General features: G+C 40.6%; 1 protein-coding gene across 1 annotated transcript in view; it reads left to right on the forward strand.

Moving 5' to 3' along the window:
- The window catches only part of ndufa10 (NADH:ubiquinone oxidoreductase subunit A10), a 60103-nt gene that overhangs the window by 19673 nt on the left and 23832 nt on the right, over window positions 1-16598 (forward strand). The window contains exon 6 of the mRNA XM_060828061.1: window positions 10631-10710. Coding sequence (XP_060684044.1) covers window positions 10631-10710 — 80 coding nt within the window. The remainder of the gene's footprint in view (window positions 1-10630; window positions 10711-16598) is intronic.

A 16598-nucleotide genomic window follows, 5' to 3' on the forward strand; every position in this document is an offset into this window, starting at 1 on the left:
GCTCGCATTAAAAAGGCAACTAAGTTCAAAGACATTGGGGCTAGAGTCCCAAAGTTCTCCACATTTTGACAAAGGATCACCAAGACTTCAGATGAATAGTACAAATGAAATGAATCAAAACTGTTTTATTGGATATTAATTGAAACAAACATCAAGGCCAAAACGTATCTATTTCTAATGCTGAAACTGAGAAATCGAAGGATTATGATATCATCCAGGTTAATGATCAGATAGATCTGTGGTCTGTATTGAGTAATCACCTCACTAAGCCAGTTAGAGTTGGCTGTTTCTTTTCCAGATGCTGCCAGACCAACACTTTATGTCTCTAATTCAGACTTCCTGCATCCATTCCATTTTAAGTAGACACCGGGAGAATGTCCAAACTTCACACAGACGGTCACCCGAGGCAGGAATTGAACCTGGGACCCTGGTGCTGTGAGGCAGCAGTGCTAACCCATGTCCATGGTCTCATATAAACATTTCCTGTTTAATGTGTTTGAAACAATTAAAATCTCAGTCGAATTTGTCTTTGTTTAAAAGAGTACCTAATTCATAAAAATATCTCTGTACGTCGTCACGAAGCAGTTCAGTTCTGTACGTAGCATATGGAGAAACAACAAACATTGAAGTTTAACTCTATCCAGCAAACAAATTAAAGGCATTTCTTCCTTGTACATGACTATATTTTCAAATTTGAGGCAACGGGAGTGTCAGATAACTGAATAGACCCTCATTTGACTTTGACAGAAAGATATTAGATGGTGGTCTTTTGCCACTGCGTCTTGGTGGCAGTTTCCCCAAACTTGAATGCATCCCTCAGCTCGTAGTCCTGGAATGTGCCAGTCTGCAATAATCTGTCAAGGTTAGCTCCTTCCTCTGGAAATCCAACAAGTTTCAGGCAGATCAAAAGCATCTTTCACTGAGTTTGTTGTTCTCCAGGAGCAATTGATGTTTGTCTCTGTGTGCATATTGCACTGCCATCGTAAAAACAGAAGTGTTACAAATGCTCAGTATTTGGTCTCCTCCACAGTAGGGACTACTTTAGGAATGTCTTAAAACTGGTGAAGAGATCAAATGTACCCATTGACTCACAGGTGTCCTTGGCTTGTGACCAATCAAAATGGAGAAATTTGACTCTGGAAACCATTATGCGATTTCATCGGGGTGAAGGGTTGAAGTTAAGATGACACAGAGAGCACACAAACCTCCAAACAGCCCATCTACCCAATCATCGTGCTCTGCATGTGACAGAATCACTTTGCTGATTGATCAGCCATCTCAGAAGTTGTTGAACTGGTCATCCTGAGTGACTGCCTAAGGCGAAGGGGATGCCGAATGGATGTTAGTGGATCATCTTCATTTAGTCTGCAAGTGTGACCCATGCAGTTTAGATTAGGTTCTCTACACTGTAGAGTTTGTATGAACAATGACATGCTACTATTTGTTCATTTGTTTCCATTTTTTTGATGCTGAAATTTGTTGCTGTGATTCCCAGTATTTGGTTAGGGAAGGCAAATGTTTTTCCTTGAGATTTAGAGGTGCCGGTGTTGGACTGGGGTGTACAAAGTTAAAAATCGCACAACACCAGGTTATACTCCAAAAGGTTTATTTTGGAGCACTGCTCCTTTATCAGATGATTGTGGAGTATAAGAGCATAAGACACAGAATTTATAGCAAAAGATAATAGTGTGATGTAACTGAAATTATGTATTGAAAAAGACCTGGATTGTTTAAATCTCTCATCTTTTAGAATGGTCATGTTGCTTTCAGAACATTTTTAAAGTTATATTCTCAAGTGAACTTTAACAATTGGTGTCTTGTCGGCACAGGTAATGCACTGAAGGTGTGAGTTGCCCTGTGTGAGACCGTCTGTGCCACAATGATTTGGAGATGCTGGTGTTGGACTGGGGCGTACAAAGTTTAAAAATTACACAACACCAGGTTATAGTCCAACAGGTTTAATTGGAAACACACTAGCTTTCGGAGTGTTGTGTGATTTTTAACTTTGTGCCACAATGGTCAGACTGATTCTAATTTTAAAAAAAAGAGATCTACAGAATTTTACGTGGATTCATGCAGTTCTTGAGCAAAATAAAATGTAATTCTGCAAGTACAAATTCACCCCACAAAACTTACGTGTGTGCGCGCATGTGCATGTGGGTAGATGCATGAGAGGGAGGTGCATGAGTGTGAGGGAGTGTGTATGTGTGAGTGTAAGGGGGTATAGATCTGAGAGGGTATGTGTGGGAGTGTATGTGTGAGCATATGAAGAGAACTTGTGTATGAGAGGGTCTGTAGGAGTGTGTGTGTGTGTAGTGCAGTGGGTTCACCTGTAGTGTGACATGAACTTAAGGTCTGATTTGAGGTCATCCCCATGGGTACCGAACTTGGCAATCAGTCTCTGCTTGGCCACTTTGTGTTGTTGCCTGTCCCAAAGTCTGCCTTGCAGGATAGTCGGTCCAAGGTCAAATGTCCCAATCACTGAATTGTTCTCCGACTGGGAGGGAACACTCCTGTCTATTGATTGTTGTGCTCCCAGGAGTGTTCAGCAGTCCAGGCCATTCGACCTTGGACCTTCAAGTGACCATCCTCCAAGGTAGACTTTGGAACAGGCAACAATGAAGAGTGGCTGAGCAGAGGCTGATGACCAAATTCAGTATTCATCGGGATGGCCTCAATCAGGATCTCGGATTCATTTACTCTACAGGTGACCCCACTGCACTGTGTATGTGCACGCGAGCGCACACACACACACACACACACACACACACTCACACACTCCTACAGAGAAAGAGACTCTCCCAGAGACTCATGCAGACCCTCTCTTATACACAAGCTCTCTTTCATACGCTCACACATGCAGACACTTTCTCACAGATTTAAACCCCTTTACATTCACACACATATACACACTCTCTCAAGGACACTAATCCCCAACTCCAACCCCACACATGCACGTGCACACACACACTCAAACTTAGTTAAAAATCACACGACACCAGGTTATAGTCCAGCAGGTTTAATCGGAAGCGCACTAACTTTCGGAGCGATGCAACACAAACTTGGAATCAGTCTCACACCTTCAATGCATTATCTGGGCCGACATGACACCTATTGTTAAAGTTCACTTGAGAATGCAACTTTAAAAATGTTCTGGGATTTACATATGAAAGAACTGAAACCAACATGCCCATTCGAAAAGGTGAGAGACTTAAACAATCCAGGTCTTTTTCAATATATAATTTTAGTTACATCACACTGTAAACTTTTACTATAAATTCTGTGTCTTACAATCTTATACTCCACAACCACCTGATGAAGGAGTAGCGTTCCGAAAGCTAATACTTCCAAATAAACCTGTTGGAGTATAACCTGGTGTTGTGTGATTTTAGCTTTTCCTTTTATCAGCAGATCACAGTACTCCCATAAACTACTTGATTTGTATAGTACACTTACCACTGTTAAAATCTTGAGCACCTCACAGAGGAGGTTATGGGTACTGAGTATAAAAATTAACACACGTGACTAGAAAGAACAGTTTCCTAAGCAAACCTGTTCTGAAATAATAATACAAGGAAGAGAGACTTGCTTTTATAGAGCATCTGTCATGACTTTCCAAAGTCCTTCACAACCCATAAAGTGCTTTTGAATTCATTAATGGAGGAAGTTCAACATTGGAAAAATGACTGAGAGGAACACCGTGACATGGCAGTCATATAGATTTTCCTGTTTGATCTTCAAGTGCTGTTCACTCAGAAATTCTGTCAAAATTATTTAAAACTGTATAAGGCTTGTTGTTGCTTATTAAATTTATCCGCACATTGCTTATAAATGTAAGAGGGTATCAGTTCTCTCTCATTCCTGTTCTTAACAGTACTAAACCTCGGCCTGGATTTATACCCATGTAATCTGGTCAGTCAGGGGGGAAAGAAACCCAAACAAAAACAACTGAAAATCAAGTGACTGTTTTCACACTTTATCATTGAATAAAAAACAAATGCATTTTGCACTCGAAGAGCAAGTGGGAGACCAGCAGCGACTGCTAAGAGGGACAAAGACAAGTCTTTGTTAACCAAACAAGATGAGTTGGTGAGAGCTGCTTTCCTGTTTTGAAGAGGACCGAACAGTTGCGACCTCTGGAAATGTAAGGAATGAGGAGCAGCAAAGTAGACCTTTCTAGTGAAATTTGGTTCGAGAATACTTCAGTTGAGTGGAATATTTTTCAAAGGACACTGGCAAATTCCATGTCGTGAAGTCGGGTGAAGTGAGCTTGCTGGAAAGCTAGGAGTAACTTGGATTTTAACTTTGGATTACTACATATCTATCAGATGTGCAGAACGAGAAGAGATGTAAGATGTCTTTCAAAAAATCTTTATCTTCAATTTTGTGTCTTAGTTACCTATTAAGGAATGTTTGTGCTGATTTGAGTTAGTTTGTTACAGTAAAAGTTAGAAAACGTGGAATCTTGTCCTTCTGTTGTTTCTATCAGTTGATGGAAAACTCATCACTTATTACAAGTTATTTGTCTCCATGGGATGCACAGTTGAATAAAACAACACAAAACAAAACAAAATCATGTCCATGTACTAATAGAAACAAAAGAAAAGGCAGTGGTAGACTCAGAGCTGATTAAAAGTTCATGGCCGATCTGATTGTGACCTTAACTCCACCTTCCTGTCTGGCCCCAAAAGGCTTTGACTCCCTTGTGAATCAAAATCTATACAGCTGTATGTGTATTAAAACCACTCCGAAAAGGCTGGAGCTGTTTACCTGAGTGACGGAGGCTGAGGGGTGACCTTATAGAGGTCGATTAAAACATGAGGACAGGGTAAATAGACAAGGTCTTTCCCCTGGGGTGGGTGAGTCAGGACAAGAGGGCATAGGTTTAGGGTGAGAGGGGAAAGATATAAAAGGGATCCAAGGGGCAACTTTTTCACACAGAGGGTGGTGCGTGTATGGAATGAGCTGCCAGAGGAAGTGGTGAAGGCTGGTCCAGTTGCAACATTTCAAAGCCATGGGTATGTGAATAGGAAGGATTTAGAGGGATATGAGCCAAGTGCTGGCAAATGGGACTAGATTAAGTAGGGATATCTGGTCAGCATGGACGGGTTGGACTGAAGGGTTTCCATGCTGTACATCTCTATGACTCTAAGTGGAACGAGCAGTGACAAATCTTTATTGAGTCTTGACATTTCCATAATTTCAAGGTGAGACAAACTAGAGGGAAATCTTCATCTGCTTGCAATGACCTCTCCGCTCCAGTTCTAGGATTTGGTCAGGATCCCTTGGGCTTCGTTTAGCTTCTGTTCACTGACATCACTCAGCTTTATCTCTCTACTGTTTTGTCTGACCATGTTGACCTCCCACCAAAATCAGTGTAGCTTCACTCATGTTCGCTCCCCCTCCACTGGCTGTACCACCATTTTCATCACTTTGCTTAGCTGCTTGTTCGGCTAGAAGCCAACATACATGGCCTTTCTGAGCTTGCATTGAGTGGACCTTGGGGTTCACAACTCGTCTCATCATATCACTCCCCGGTTTTGTCTCCAGTCTCAGTCTAATTAGTCATCAAATCATCTCCATCTCACTTTTTGACAATACTACTTTCTCGTTTTATTTTGCTGGTTTCCAGACTTCAATCCTACATAAACTCTTCACCTAGCATTCCTGCTCAATAGCTTTCATATGTAAAGCACTTTTAAGATCATAGAACAGCCCAACGAGTTTTGTGGGAGGCTATTGAACAAAATTTGACCCTGTCGCACTTGTTCTTAGCAATTTAAATTTGCTCTGGTCTTAGTGCATCAAATTCAAAATTAATTGATGGCAAATGAGTCCACTGCAAAATTTCCATTTCTGTTATAATTCTGCCCTTTTTGGTCAGATGGCAGACCTTTCTAGTGTCTTGACCCTGCTGGAATGATTTACAACATTTTACCTCTTTTTTTTCTATTTTAAAATCTACCACTTTGACCATGTGTGTGGCTGCCCTTATCATACTCTTGCCCTATTGCGTTCATTTCTGCTCCACGTGAAGATCCTTAAAATGCTTGACATAGTGGCAGTGCCTTTTAGCGTGGGTGTTTATAGTTGACTGATTGCAGTCTATCGTTTTGATTCCTTCGAGATTTGATATTGTGTAATCGAAACAATTTTACATGCTACATCGCAAGTGGTTCAGCAATGATGGTTTTTGAACGATGCGTGCAGGCGAAGTAAACAGCCTGTTCTGCTTAAATGCAACAGCTTAACCACATACCTCATCTAGATCTCTCTGATGCTGATTGTGGCGAGTGGATTATAGGATTTGAATGTGGTTTGTCTGGCATGGCTTGTTTTTTTTAAAGCTGCTGTTTTTTTGCCAAGCCGTGACACATCACAGCAAGCTCAGAACAGTTGCGTTGCACAAATCTGGCTTCCTGGAGGTAGACACTTAAAACAAATGGAAGCTGGGTGAGACGTATTTGTGAAAAACTTGAAGCTATGTAAAAGTTTAGGCAGCACAATGGATTGATCAGTTTTGAAAATTAAATATGAAATCAGCGAGATCCTTTTTTCATTGTATTGTCAAGTTACTCAGAAATGCCAAATTTTCTTTAAGTACCATTTTATCAGATTTCCTTGGCTATTGAGTACTTGTGATTGTCCGAAGTTCAAAGAGCCCTCAAGTTAGGAGCTCACCTCATTCGAGGTTTATAAAACCATGAGGGTGAATAGCCAAGATCTTTTCCCCAGGGTAGGGGAGTCCCAAAATTAGAGGGCATAGGTTAAAGATGAAAGGGGGATGATTTAAAGGGGACCTAAGGGCCAACCTTTTCACACAAAGGTGTGGATATGAAATGAGCTACCAGAGGAGGCTGGTACAATTACAACACTTAAAAGTCATCTGGACAGATACATGAATAGGAAGTGTTTAGAGGGATATGGGCCGAATACTGGAAAATGGGAGTAGATTAATTTAGGATATCTGCTCGGCATGGACAAATTGGACTGAAAGGTCTTGTTTCTGTGCTGTACGACTCTTTGACTGTATGACTATCTAACAGTATGTGCCATGGGCCAATGTAATAATACGATAGAGCAGTGGTTTCTGATGTGCAATGTGTTTGTGTACCTTGAACCATTTCTTCTAATTATAACTGTTTAAGTTGTGTACTGACAATCCTTAAAGCACAACTGCCTGCCAGGGAATGGCTTTTTTAAATAGACTGTACAATGGAAGGGCATGAATGACCAATGCTTTCTAAATATAAATTGCTTTAAATATCCACCATCAGTTGGAAGGTTAAATGCTATTGTTTGTTTTAAGTTCTTTTCAGTCTTGATCTAACCACAATTTCCTGTATTGCTTTCATCAGCAGAATAGTGGAATAATAGGCACAGGATACCAGTACAAAACGTTCCAAGTCAGGAAGGTATGGGGTACTGCTGTTGTAGAGTGAGAGTAGTCAATTTCTTTTGGAAAGGAACAATAAAGTGGAAATGTTGTAGACATACCCACTGCTTGACCATTTCTAAAAGAGACCAACTACAACCCCCCTTGTCAGAAGGCTTTGGGAACTTCATTTGAAAATTAAAGATCTGAACTTAGCTTGAGTATTCTTTTAGCTCAACTAGTTGAATATGGAGAGCACAAAAGGAATCTTGAAACACCTGATGGGCTAGTTTTCCTTCTTAACCACCCGACCACCCACCTACTGTTAAGAAGGTGGCACTCCTTGTTACAGAGTCTGTGTGGCAATCTGGCTAAGAACTGACACCAACTCAGCCCCAGGATATAATTGAATATAACCTTCTGGATTTAGTTAGTGAAGAGCTGCTGCATAACAATGTGGACTCTGACTCATGCCAGGCACTTTCGTGTTTTAGTCATGCTTATTTACTTTAAAGTTAGTGACTGTGTGGCTGCCTTGAGTGTGCCAGCTTTTTTCATAAGAGAATGTTTGTTGTTACTAGAGTAATGTTGTCTGGTCTATCCATTGAAAAATAGTTTTATCTATTTTGTCCTGGAATGTGTGTGTGATGGCTAGCCCAGTATATATTGGCACTGTGTTTGGCCTTTAGAAGTTGGCAGGCAAAATTTAAGGATGCTGGAAACCAAAGTTTAGATTAGAGTGGTGCTGGAAAAGCACAGTAGGTCAGGCAGCATCCGAGGAGCAGGAAAGTTGACATTTCAGGCAAAAACCCTTCATCAAGGATGGAGGCAGGAAGCCTCCAAGGTGGAGAGATAAATGGGGGCTTCCTGATGAAGGTCTTTTGCCCAAAACATCGATTTTCCTGCTCCTTGGATGCTGTCTGACCTGCTGTGCTTTTCCAGCACCACTCTGATCTAAACTTAAGAAGTTGGTGGTGAGCCACTCTCTTGAATCACTGTAGTGTGTCATTTAGATGTATCTAAAATGCTGTCAGGGAGGGAGTTCCAGATTTTTGCTTGGTGACAGTAAATAAAGATGCTACTTTGCTTGAGTGTGTGTGTGCAATGTTGAAGGTCTCCTTGCAGGTTAGTTACCAATACTAATGGTGCCCGCAGCCTGGAGATATTTGAGGTGGTGGTATGTTTGTCGGGGATGTTTGTTTTTTTTCTCTCACACTATAGCCTTCTCAGCTCAGAGTCAGGAATTATTTACATATTTCACTAATATCCAGTATAGTGTAACAAGGACGAGGGCCATTGCTTTTGTGGTCAGCTACAACTTGAAGGTTATCTTAGTGAATCTGTTTGAATAATGTTAAATTCTGGCAAGTTTGCATGATTAATGGCAGTGACAGATCCTATTGATAGAAATATTCCAATGTCAAATCATTTCATTAGCAACAACAACTTGCATTTAAGCAGTCACTTTAAAATCTTGAAGACCTGGGAATGATTCACAGGAGCATTGTTTACAATATTTGACAATGACCCAAGTGAGGGAATATTGGAGACATGATGTTTGTCTATACAGGAAGATTTTAAGGACAGCCTTATAGGAGGTGAACTTAGAAGAGAGATGGAGAAGTGTAGGAATGGGATTCCAGAATCTAGGCATCTGAAGACACACCAGCCATCCTGTAATGATTCATATCAGAGCTAGGTTTAGAGGAGTGTAGAGATCTGAGTTGTGGAGACTGATCTGGATTGCAGAGATGGAGAAAAATTAATATTCCCCAATCAAGGTGTTGCTGGATGAAGAACCAATAGAGGTCAGTGGGCTTGGGGTGATGTGTGAATGGGACTTTGAGCAGCTTGAAACAAGCAGCCCTCTGCAGCCTTGCTGTGACCATCCCTGCAGTATTTTGTGCAGTTCTGGTCTTCTTGCCTTAGAAAATATATACTTATCAAAGCAGAGGAGCACCAAAGGTTAATCAGACTGATTCCTGGGCTGGCAGTTTTATTGTTTAAGGAGAGGCTGCATCAGGTAGGCCTGTATACACTGGGGTTTAGAAGAATGGAAGATGGGTTTCATAGAAATACGCAAAATCCTGACAAATTGAACAGAGAGGATGCAGGGATGATGTTTCCCCAAGCTGGACAGTATGGACAGAATCAGCCTCAGGATGTACAGAGTGCCCTCTCAGATTGAAATGTGCTGTTTCTTTGATTTAGAACGTGGTAAACCTGTGGAATTCTCTACTATAGAAAGCTGTGAAGGTTAAATTACAGAATGTATTTAAGAAACAAAAAGATGCTGCAAGGCTAAGTGTCAACGGACATGGGGAGAACATGGGAGTATGTTGTTGAGATAGTGGATTAGCCATAATCATGCTGAATGGGCATAGTGGGCTCAATTTTGTCCTCCTACCTTCTAAGGGGTAGATTTCCACTGGCAGACTGTCATTATTCCAGTGTAGAAAGGGGTTGCATATGAGAACCCTACAAAATCCCCACAAAGGGCTGCCTGGGAAATTGAATCATCTGCTGTAAGATTCCTCCACACCTAGAACCCTCCAAAGATTCCATCAAAATTAGAGACTGGATGGTTTCAGTGAAATCAAATCAAATAATCACTCAAAGGTGAAAGTATTAAAATTCAAAGCCTAATACCTGAATATGTATTTAACTGGTCCCATATCTGCCTCACTCACAACCCTTAGATTCCTTATACCCATTGCCCTTGGATTCAACACCACCATCACCTAAGCTGAAACCCCTGCTCCAATCCACACCTGACCATTACCACGACCACAGCTCCCCTCAATACTGGTACCCACCCCGACCTATCCCATTACCGATTTTCTCCAATCCACCCAACCTGCCTTAGACAACACTTAGCTGCCCCCAGCAACCTACCACCACAGCTTACTGCTTTCCAAGGGTGTCACGAGAACTGTCAGCATAGATGAACAGCTCCACATTTCTGCAGGAGCCCTGAGCAGAATCTCCTCCAAAATGTGGGCAAGAGTGACAGTCTGAGATTTTTGAAATTTTAATTATTTTTCGGGCATTATTTGTGATTGAGCTATTATAAATGCAGGCTATCCATTCCTTTTTCAACATGTTTTGGTTGGTTTTCTGAGGAACATTAAAATTGATGGGATAGGTTTATCCCTTACCTTAATATCACCCTTTAATTGCCTCCCTTTTTTTGGTTAATGATACATCTAGTGGTATATTTCATGTGTATCCACTAAATGAACTGTTATTTTGTAGGTTTATGAACAGAAAGTTTCTGCAGATTACCTACAGAGCATTGAGGATGTGTACAAGAAGTCTTTTCTTCCAGAGATCAGGTAGGTGCACTTAATTCCTTGTTAATTTCTGTTGTGTGAAACAAGCAGTCATGAATTTTCAACAAATGTGCTGTCATTGCATAATAGCCCTTAGAAAGAATTCACAGCACCAACAAGCCATATGGCTTAACTGGTCCTTGCTGCTATCCTCCACTTGAACAAGAATGCAATAATAAAACAAACAACATACACCTAATTGCACGAATTAGGAGCATGAATAGATCACTTGGCTTTTTGAATGTGCTTTGCCGTTGGATAAGATCATTGCTGATCTGCTTTTAGCCTCTGGTCCATATTTCTGCCCATTCCCCATACCATTTAGCTCGGTTATTAATGAATCTATCTACTTTGACCTTAACATATACTAAGTGACTCTGCCTCCACAGCTGTCTTGGAAAGAGTGAATCCTCTAAAAGAAGGAATTTATCTTTACTTCCATCATAAACAGAAGACATTAAACTGTATTATTAAACTGTGAAGAAGTATTATTAAACTGTGCCCCAGAATCTCCTCTGATCTGCCTTCATTTCAACGAATCAATTAACCTTCCATGCCTTTTCCCTTTATGTTTATCGAGCTATCCATTTGCATATACACTATTCAGTCCTGATGAAGGGCTTTTGTGTGAAACGTCGATTCTCCTGCTCCTCAGGTGCTGCCTGACCACCTGTGCTTTTTCAGCACCACTCTAATCTAGACTCTATACACTATTCACCTCTACTGCTCCCTGTGCTGCCGAGTTCTACTTTCTCTTGTTTAAAGAAGTTTCTCCTGAGTTCACTATCAGATTTATTGTGACTTTCTTGGTAATGTCTACAACTGATAGCCACTTCTCTGCACCTATTCTATCAAACCCTTTCAATACCTTAATGGCTTCAACATGTCAAACCCCCTCCATTTAATTTCTCTAGAGGAAATTCAGTCTATTCTGTTGATTGTAATATCTCAGCTCTGGAATCTTCCTAATAAATCATCATCTCCATCCTTTTTCTAAGAGGGAGACTAGAACTGTTCACATTATTCCATAAGTATGGCCTAACCAAAATTCTGAGAGTTTGACATAACTGTTCTGATTTTCAATTCTATCATTTTAAAGGTGAACTTCTGTACTGCTTTGGTTGCTTTTCTGATGACCTTATTAACCTGTTAGTAACCTGTTATGATTCACATATCTGTACCATTCAGCCATAGAGTCAGCAGCTTTGAAACAGACCCTCGGGTCCAACCAGTCCATACTGAACTTAATCCCAAACTAGACTAGTCCCATCTGCCTGCTCTTCTCCATGATTTAGTCACTTTTATTTTTGAAGAAGCATCGCCCTCTCTAATACTCCTACCAAACACTGTTACCTTTGTTCATATTGAAGCTCATTCTGCAAGTTTAGTCGTATCATCCTGCATTTGTCACAGTCTGCTCCCTGTCAACACCACCATTCAATTTGTCTCAATATCAAATTTTAAAATCTTACTTTAAATTTGAGTCCAAATCATTAAATAGCCAAGCCCAACACCATTTAATCTAAATAATTGCTCTTAACCACAACTTTCTGTTTGTCTGTTGTGGCTACCTGACTATCTGTTCTCCTTGTCTCCTGACTTCACATGACCTGACTTCAAGTCCTGAGTCTGCTGTGCATTGTTATTGACAGCTCTGTCTTGCTGCTGTCCTAGTCAAAATGAAATCAGATTAGATTGTACAGTCAGTAGCGTTTGTGTGTGGATTGGGTATTGTTATACACGGAGTGAGACAGTATTTCGTGAATTACTGCTTCTTTCAAATCAATGTTATGGGATCGGCCAGACCACTCAAAACAGTCGTAGGCAGACAACATAGACCATGACTTAGCAATTTGTTTTGGTAAGTGTACAGTGAAAATTACCTGGATTAAGTTAGCGAGGTTGACTACCAGGTTCAAAACAGACAAAAAAAACTTCTTCATGTTTTATTGGGTAATTTTGTGAATAACAGACTAAAGAACCCCTACAGAACTTAGTCTATCAAGCTGGACTTAATTATGCTGTTCTGAATACCCACAACAGTCCCAATAAGCAAACCCTCTTGAAAAACTTTATAAATGGAAGAGAGAGAGAGAGAGACAGACGACAGAAGACAGAGGGAGACAAAGATTCCATACAGCTCACTGTTGAGCTCCCAACCAATTCAGCTCTGCACTAAACTGCTCAGCTACAGAACTGACCACTCCCCTTTCATTCTGCAGATCACTTCTAAAACATGACCACTTTGGCCTTCAGTCCTTTTTATCTCTTCACCAAACCAGTCTGATCAGAGCCCAGCCGGGTTTGTTACCCCTCTGAAAAAAATCAAAAATAGAATATCCTTGAGCCAAGGAACAGCTTTTAGAGAGAAAAAAAAGGATTGGCTTTGTGACAATCAGCTTTAAATTACAGTTGGTCAGAGTTGGTGATCTTCCTGGGAAAGATGGTGGACATGCAGCAAGTCAAATCTGCTGGGAAATGGTTAGCTTTGTATGGTGCACTCATGGTTGAGGGGCACGATTGACTAGAGGCAGTTGTAGTGAAGCTATTATTGGGTGTCGATATGGGTTGTTATTTACTCTTTGCCTGTTACCAAGATCTGGTAGTCATTCTTGTGGCACAGCAGTAGCGACCCCCCCTTCTGGACCAGGAAGCCAGGTTCAAATCCCATCTGCTTCAGAGGTGTTTAATAATATTGCTGAATGCGTTGGTTAGAAAATATCCTGCCCACATTAACTGACAAATAATATCGCCATATTCCTTGAACATCAGCTAGTGTAACTCCTAGTTGTGGGAATTGATGTTTTGAGCCGCCTTGCCTCACATCCTTGAAATAGCTCTTCAGGCATCCTACTCAACCTTTGGCCATAGCTCGTAAATGGAAAACCAGAAGTCCGTTGACTTCCCTTTTAGCGGACTAATAAACATGGCTCAGCACCCACACAAAATGCTTTAAAATCTTTGTGAGTTAAAATACTATTCTGATCCTTTTCAAATGTTTGTCAGTTTTGATATGTGGTTCTAAAATTGCACAACTTTGCTTAAGATTGAAAGCTGACCTTTCCAGCTACAGAGATCCATTAAGGAACATCACTTATGTTTGTTTTGGTGACATTTAAGTAAAGCGTTGAGCAGAATACTTCGTATAAGTTTGCTAATGTAACAAAGCCACAAACACCAGACATTGATGCTTTTGTTCTGGAAAAAATGACGAGGATGTCAAAAATGGCAACAGCAATAATTGTGTACGTAATAAGCACTGCTGGGAGCCCGCACAAAAATGCAAGAGAAGGGCTGTTTTAAATAAAACTCCACTTTTGAACTTTTTTTTTTACGAAAGGCGCTTGGCTGTTATATACGTAATTTGTAACATATTGAATGGTTGTGCTTATAAGTTGCAGCTTAAGCAATGTTTGTTCGTACATTTGGCCAAAGCTGTTTTATTATGAAATGGGATTTGCACTGAACCAGTTTTCCCAAAGCTCATTTTTTAATGTGTTTTCAACTCATAATTAATCTCATCTGTTGAGTAAAGTTAGCACTGTTGAGAAGGTTACAGTATGTTTACACCCAGGTGCTTTCTTTGAAATAAAGCACTTTGGTACATTATGGATTTTGTCATTCGAAAACTTCTCATTGAGTTTTACAGTAACAGTTTGCCATTGTATACCACTGCCAGTGGAAAAGAATGTTCTAAGGTGACTCTCAAATAGCACCTTTTAATGTGTTATAACATTCAAAGGCACTTCACAAGAGAGTTACAACACAAAATTAGATGTTGAGCCACAGGGGAGATATTAAGACAGATGACCAAAATCTTAACCGAAGAGGTGGGTTGTACGGAATGCATCAAATGAGAGAAGAGAGATGCAGCGGTTTAAGGAGGAAATTACGGGTGTTGTATTGTTGGCACTTGAGGGCATGACTAATGGTGGAGAAATTAATGTTGGAGATTCTCAAGAGTCAGAATTAGAGGAGAGCAGAGATCTCCAAGGCTTGTGGGATTGGAGGCAGTAGCATATAGACAGGGGTCATATCATCAAGGAATTCAAAAGCAGTGATGAGAATTTTAAAATTGATGCATTACTTGACCCAAGAGCCTGTGTGGTCAACACAAGCACAACCATAACAAAACATGCTCCTATCTCCAAAGGTAGAGCACAAAGGTGAACAAAATGTTAAGACTTTGTGGAATGGCTCATTTGGGAAGGGTTGGAGGAATTACATTTCAGGGTATGATGGAGTTTGAATGGAAGGAGATATGGAGAGTTTAATGGACTGTGTTGAGGAATGGGGGTGCTAGTATAGATCAGTTAAACATTAATTCAGTGTTTATAGCATGAGTGCAGAATTTTGAACGATGATATTTATGGTATTTATTTTGAAGAGATGATGCTTTTGAAAGAGAAAGGGGAGCAGTACAGAACCTGAGTGGAAATTATTTACAATGTAAGTTCATATGGAGACAGCAAAGGAAGTTTAGTGGGCATCTTTACTTCCCTCACTACCACCAGCTCCACCCCCATACCCACCACTTAATCTCAGTTCATGTTAATTCAACAAACACCCAATGTGCAGGAAAAACTTGCTTCGCACATCTCATCAGACCTGGTCAGTTACCATCCTTGTGCTTGCTGGCCTTGACCTTTACTTGCCTTGGAGCATTTACTGTAACATTTTCAATTTGGTCATGGCCCCCCAAACTTAAGTTGTTTTAGAAGTCTTCTCAGCCCATAAGGACTGCTGTGCCATTCAGTGAAACTAAGGCTGATCTGTTAATCCTTAGTTGCATTTTTCTGGCTCATCCCCATAATCCTTGAGTCCCTTACTGATTAAAATTCTGTCTATTTGACCTTGAATAGCATCAACAGTTCTCTGTGGTACAGAATTCTAGATTCACTACCCTCTTAAGAGAAAGAGCTATCCTCTTCATCCCATATTAAATGGGTCACGCTTCACTCTGAGATTACACAATTTTGTCCTAGACTGTCCCACCAGAGGAAACAACCCTTCTACATCTGTTAAGCTCCCTAAGAATCTTATGTTTTAGTAAGGTCACCTCTCATTCTCCTAAGCTCTGATGAGTACCTGCGCAATCTCTCATAAGAATTCTCCTTACCCAGGGTCAACCTCGTGAACATTGGAGGGCTGACTCCAGTGCTAGTATATTTTTGTTGGACATGGGGATCCAAGTTGTGCAAAGTATTCCAAGTGTAGTCTGATTTGTGGCTTGTATAGTTTTAGCAAGATCTTCCTTTTTTTTAGTACTCCTCACTTTTTGAACAGAGTACAGTACAGTACAGAAACAGGCCCTTCGAACCTGTGCTGATACATTTGCCCTTACATACTAAAACTATCTTCATTTAAAGGATCCATATCTCTGTATTGCCATTTAGTTCATGCATATGTCCAGGTGCTTCTTGAATGCTGCTGTTGTGTCCTCCTCTGGCAACGTGTTTCAGGCCCTCACCACTATTTGTTGGAAAAACTTGTTTTGCACATGTCTTTTAAACTTAATCCCTCAACACCTTGAACTTGTGTCCTCTAGTATTTGACCCTTCCACCCCAGGGAAAAAGCTTCATACTCTCCATTCAATCCATGCCATTCACAATCTTATAAACTTCTATCAGGTCGCCTCTCAAACTCCTGCATTGTAGTGAAAACAAACCCAGTCTTTCCAACCTTCCTTCATAGCTACAATCCACAAACCATGCAACATCATGGTAAACCTTTTCCATACACTCTCCAAAGCATTCACATCATTCTGGTAGTGTGGTGACCAGAACTGTATGTAATATTCCAAGTGTGGCCTAACTAAAACTCTATGAAGCTGCAGCATAACTTGCCTATTCTTGTTCTGGTACTTATAATAAAGGCCAGCATTCCATTT

This window comes from Hemiscyllium ocellatum, chromosome 7 (assembly GCF_020745735.1).
Source record: "Hemiscyllium ocellatum isolate sHemOce1 chromosome 7, sHemOce1.pat.X.cur, whole genome shotgun sequence".
Taxonomy (NCBI): Eukaryota; Metazoa; Chordata; class Chondrichthyes; order Orectolobiformes; family Hemiscylliidae; genus Hemiscyllium; species Hemiscyllium ocellatum.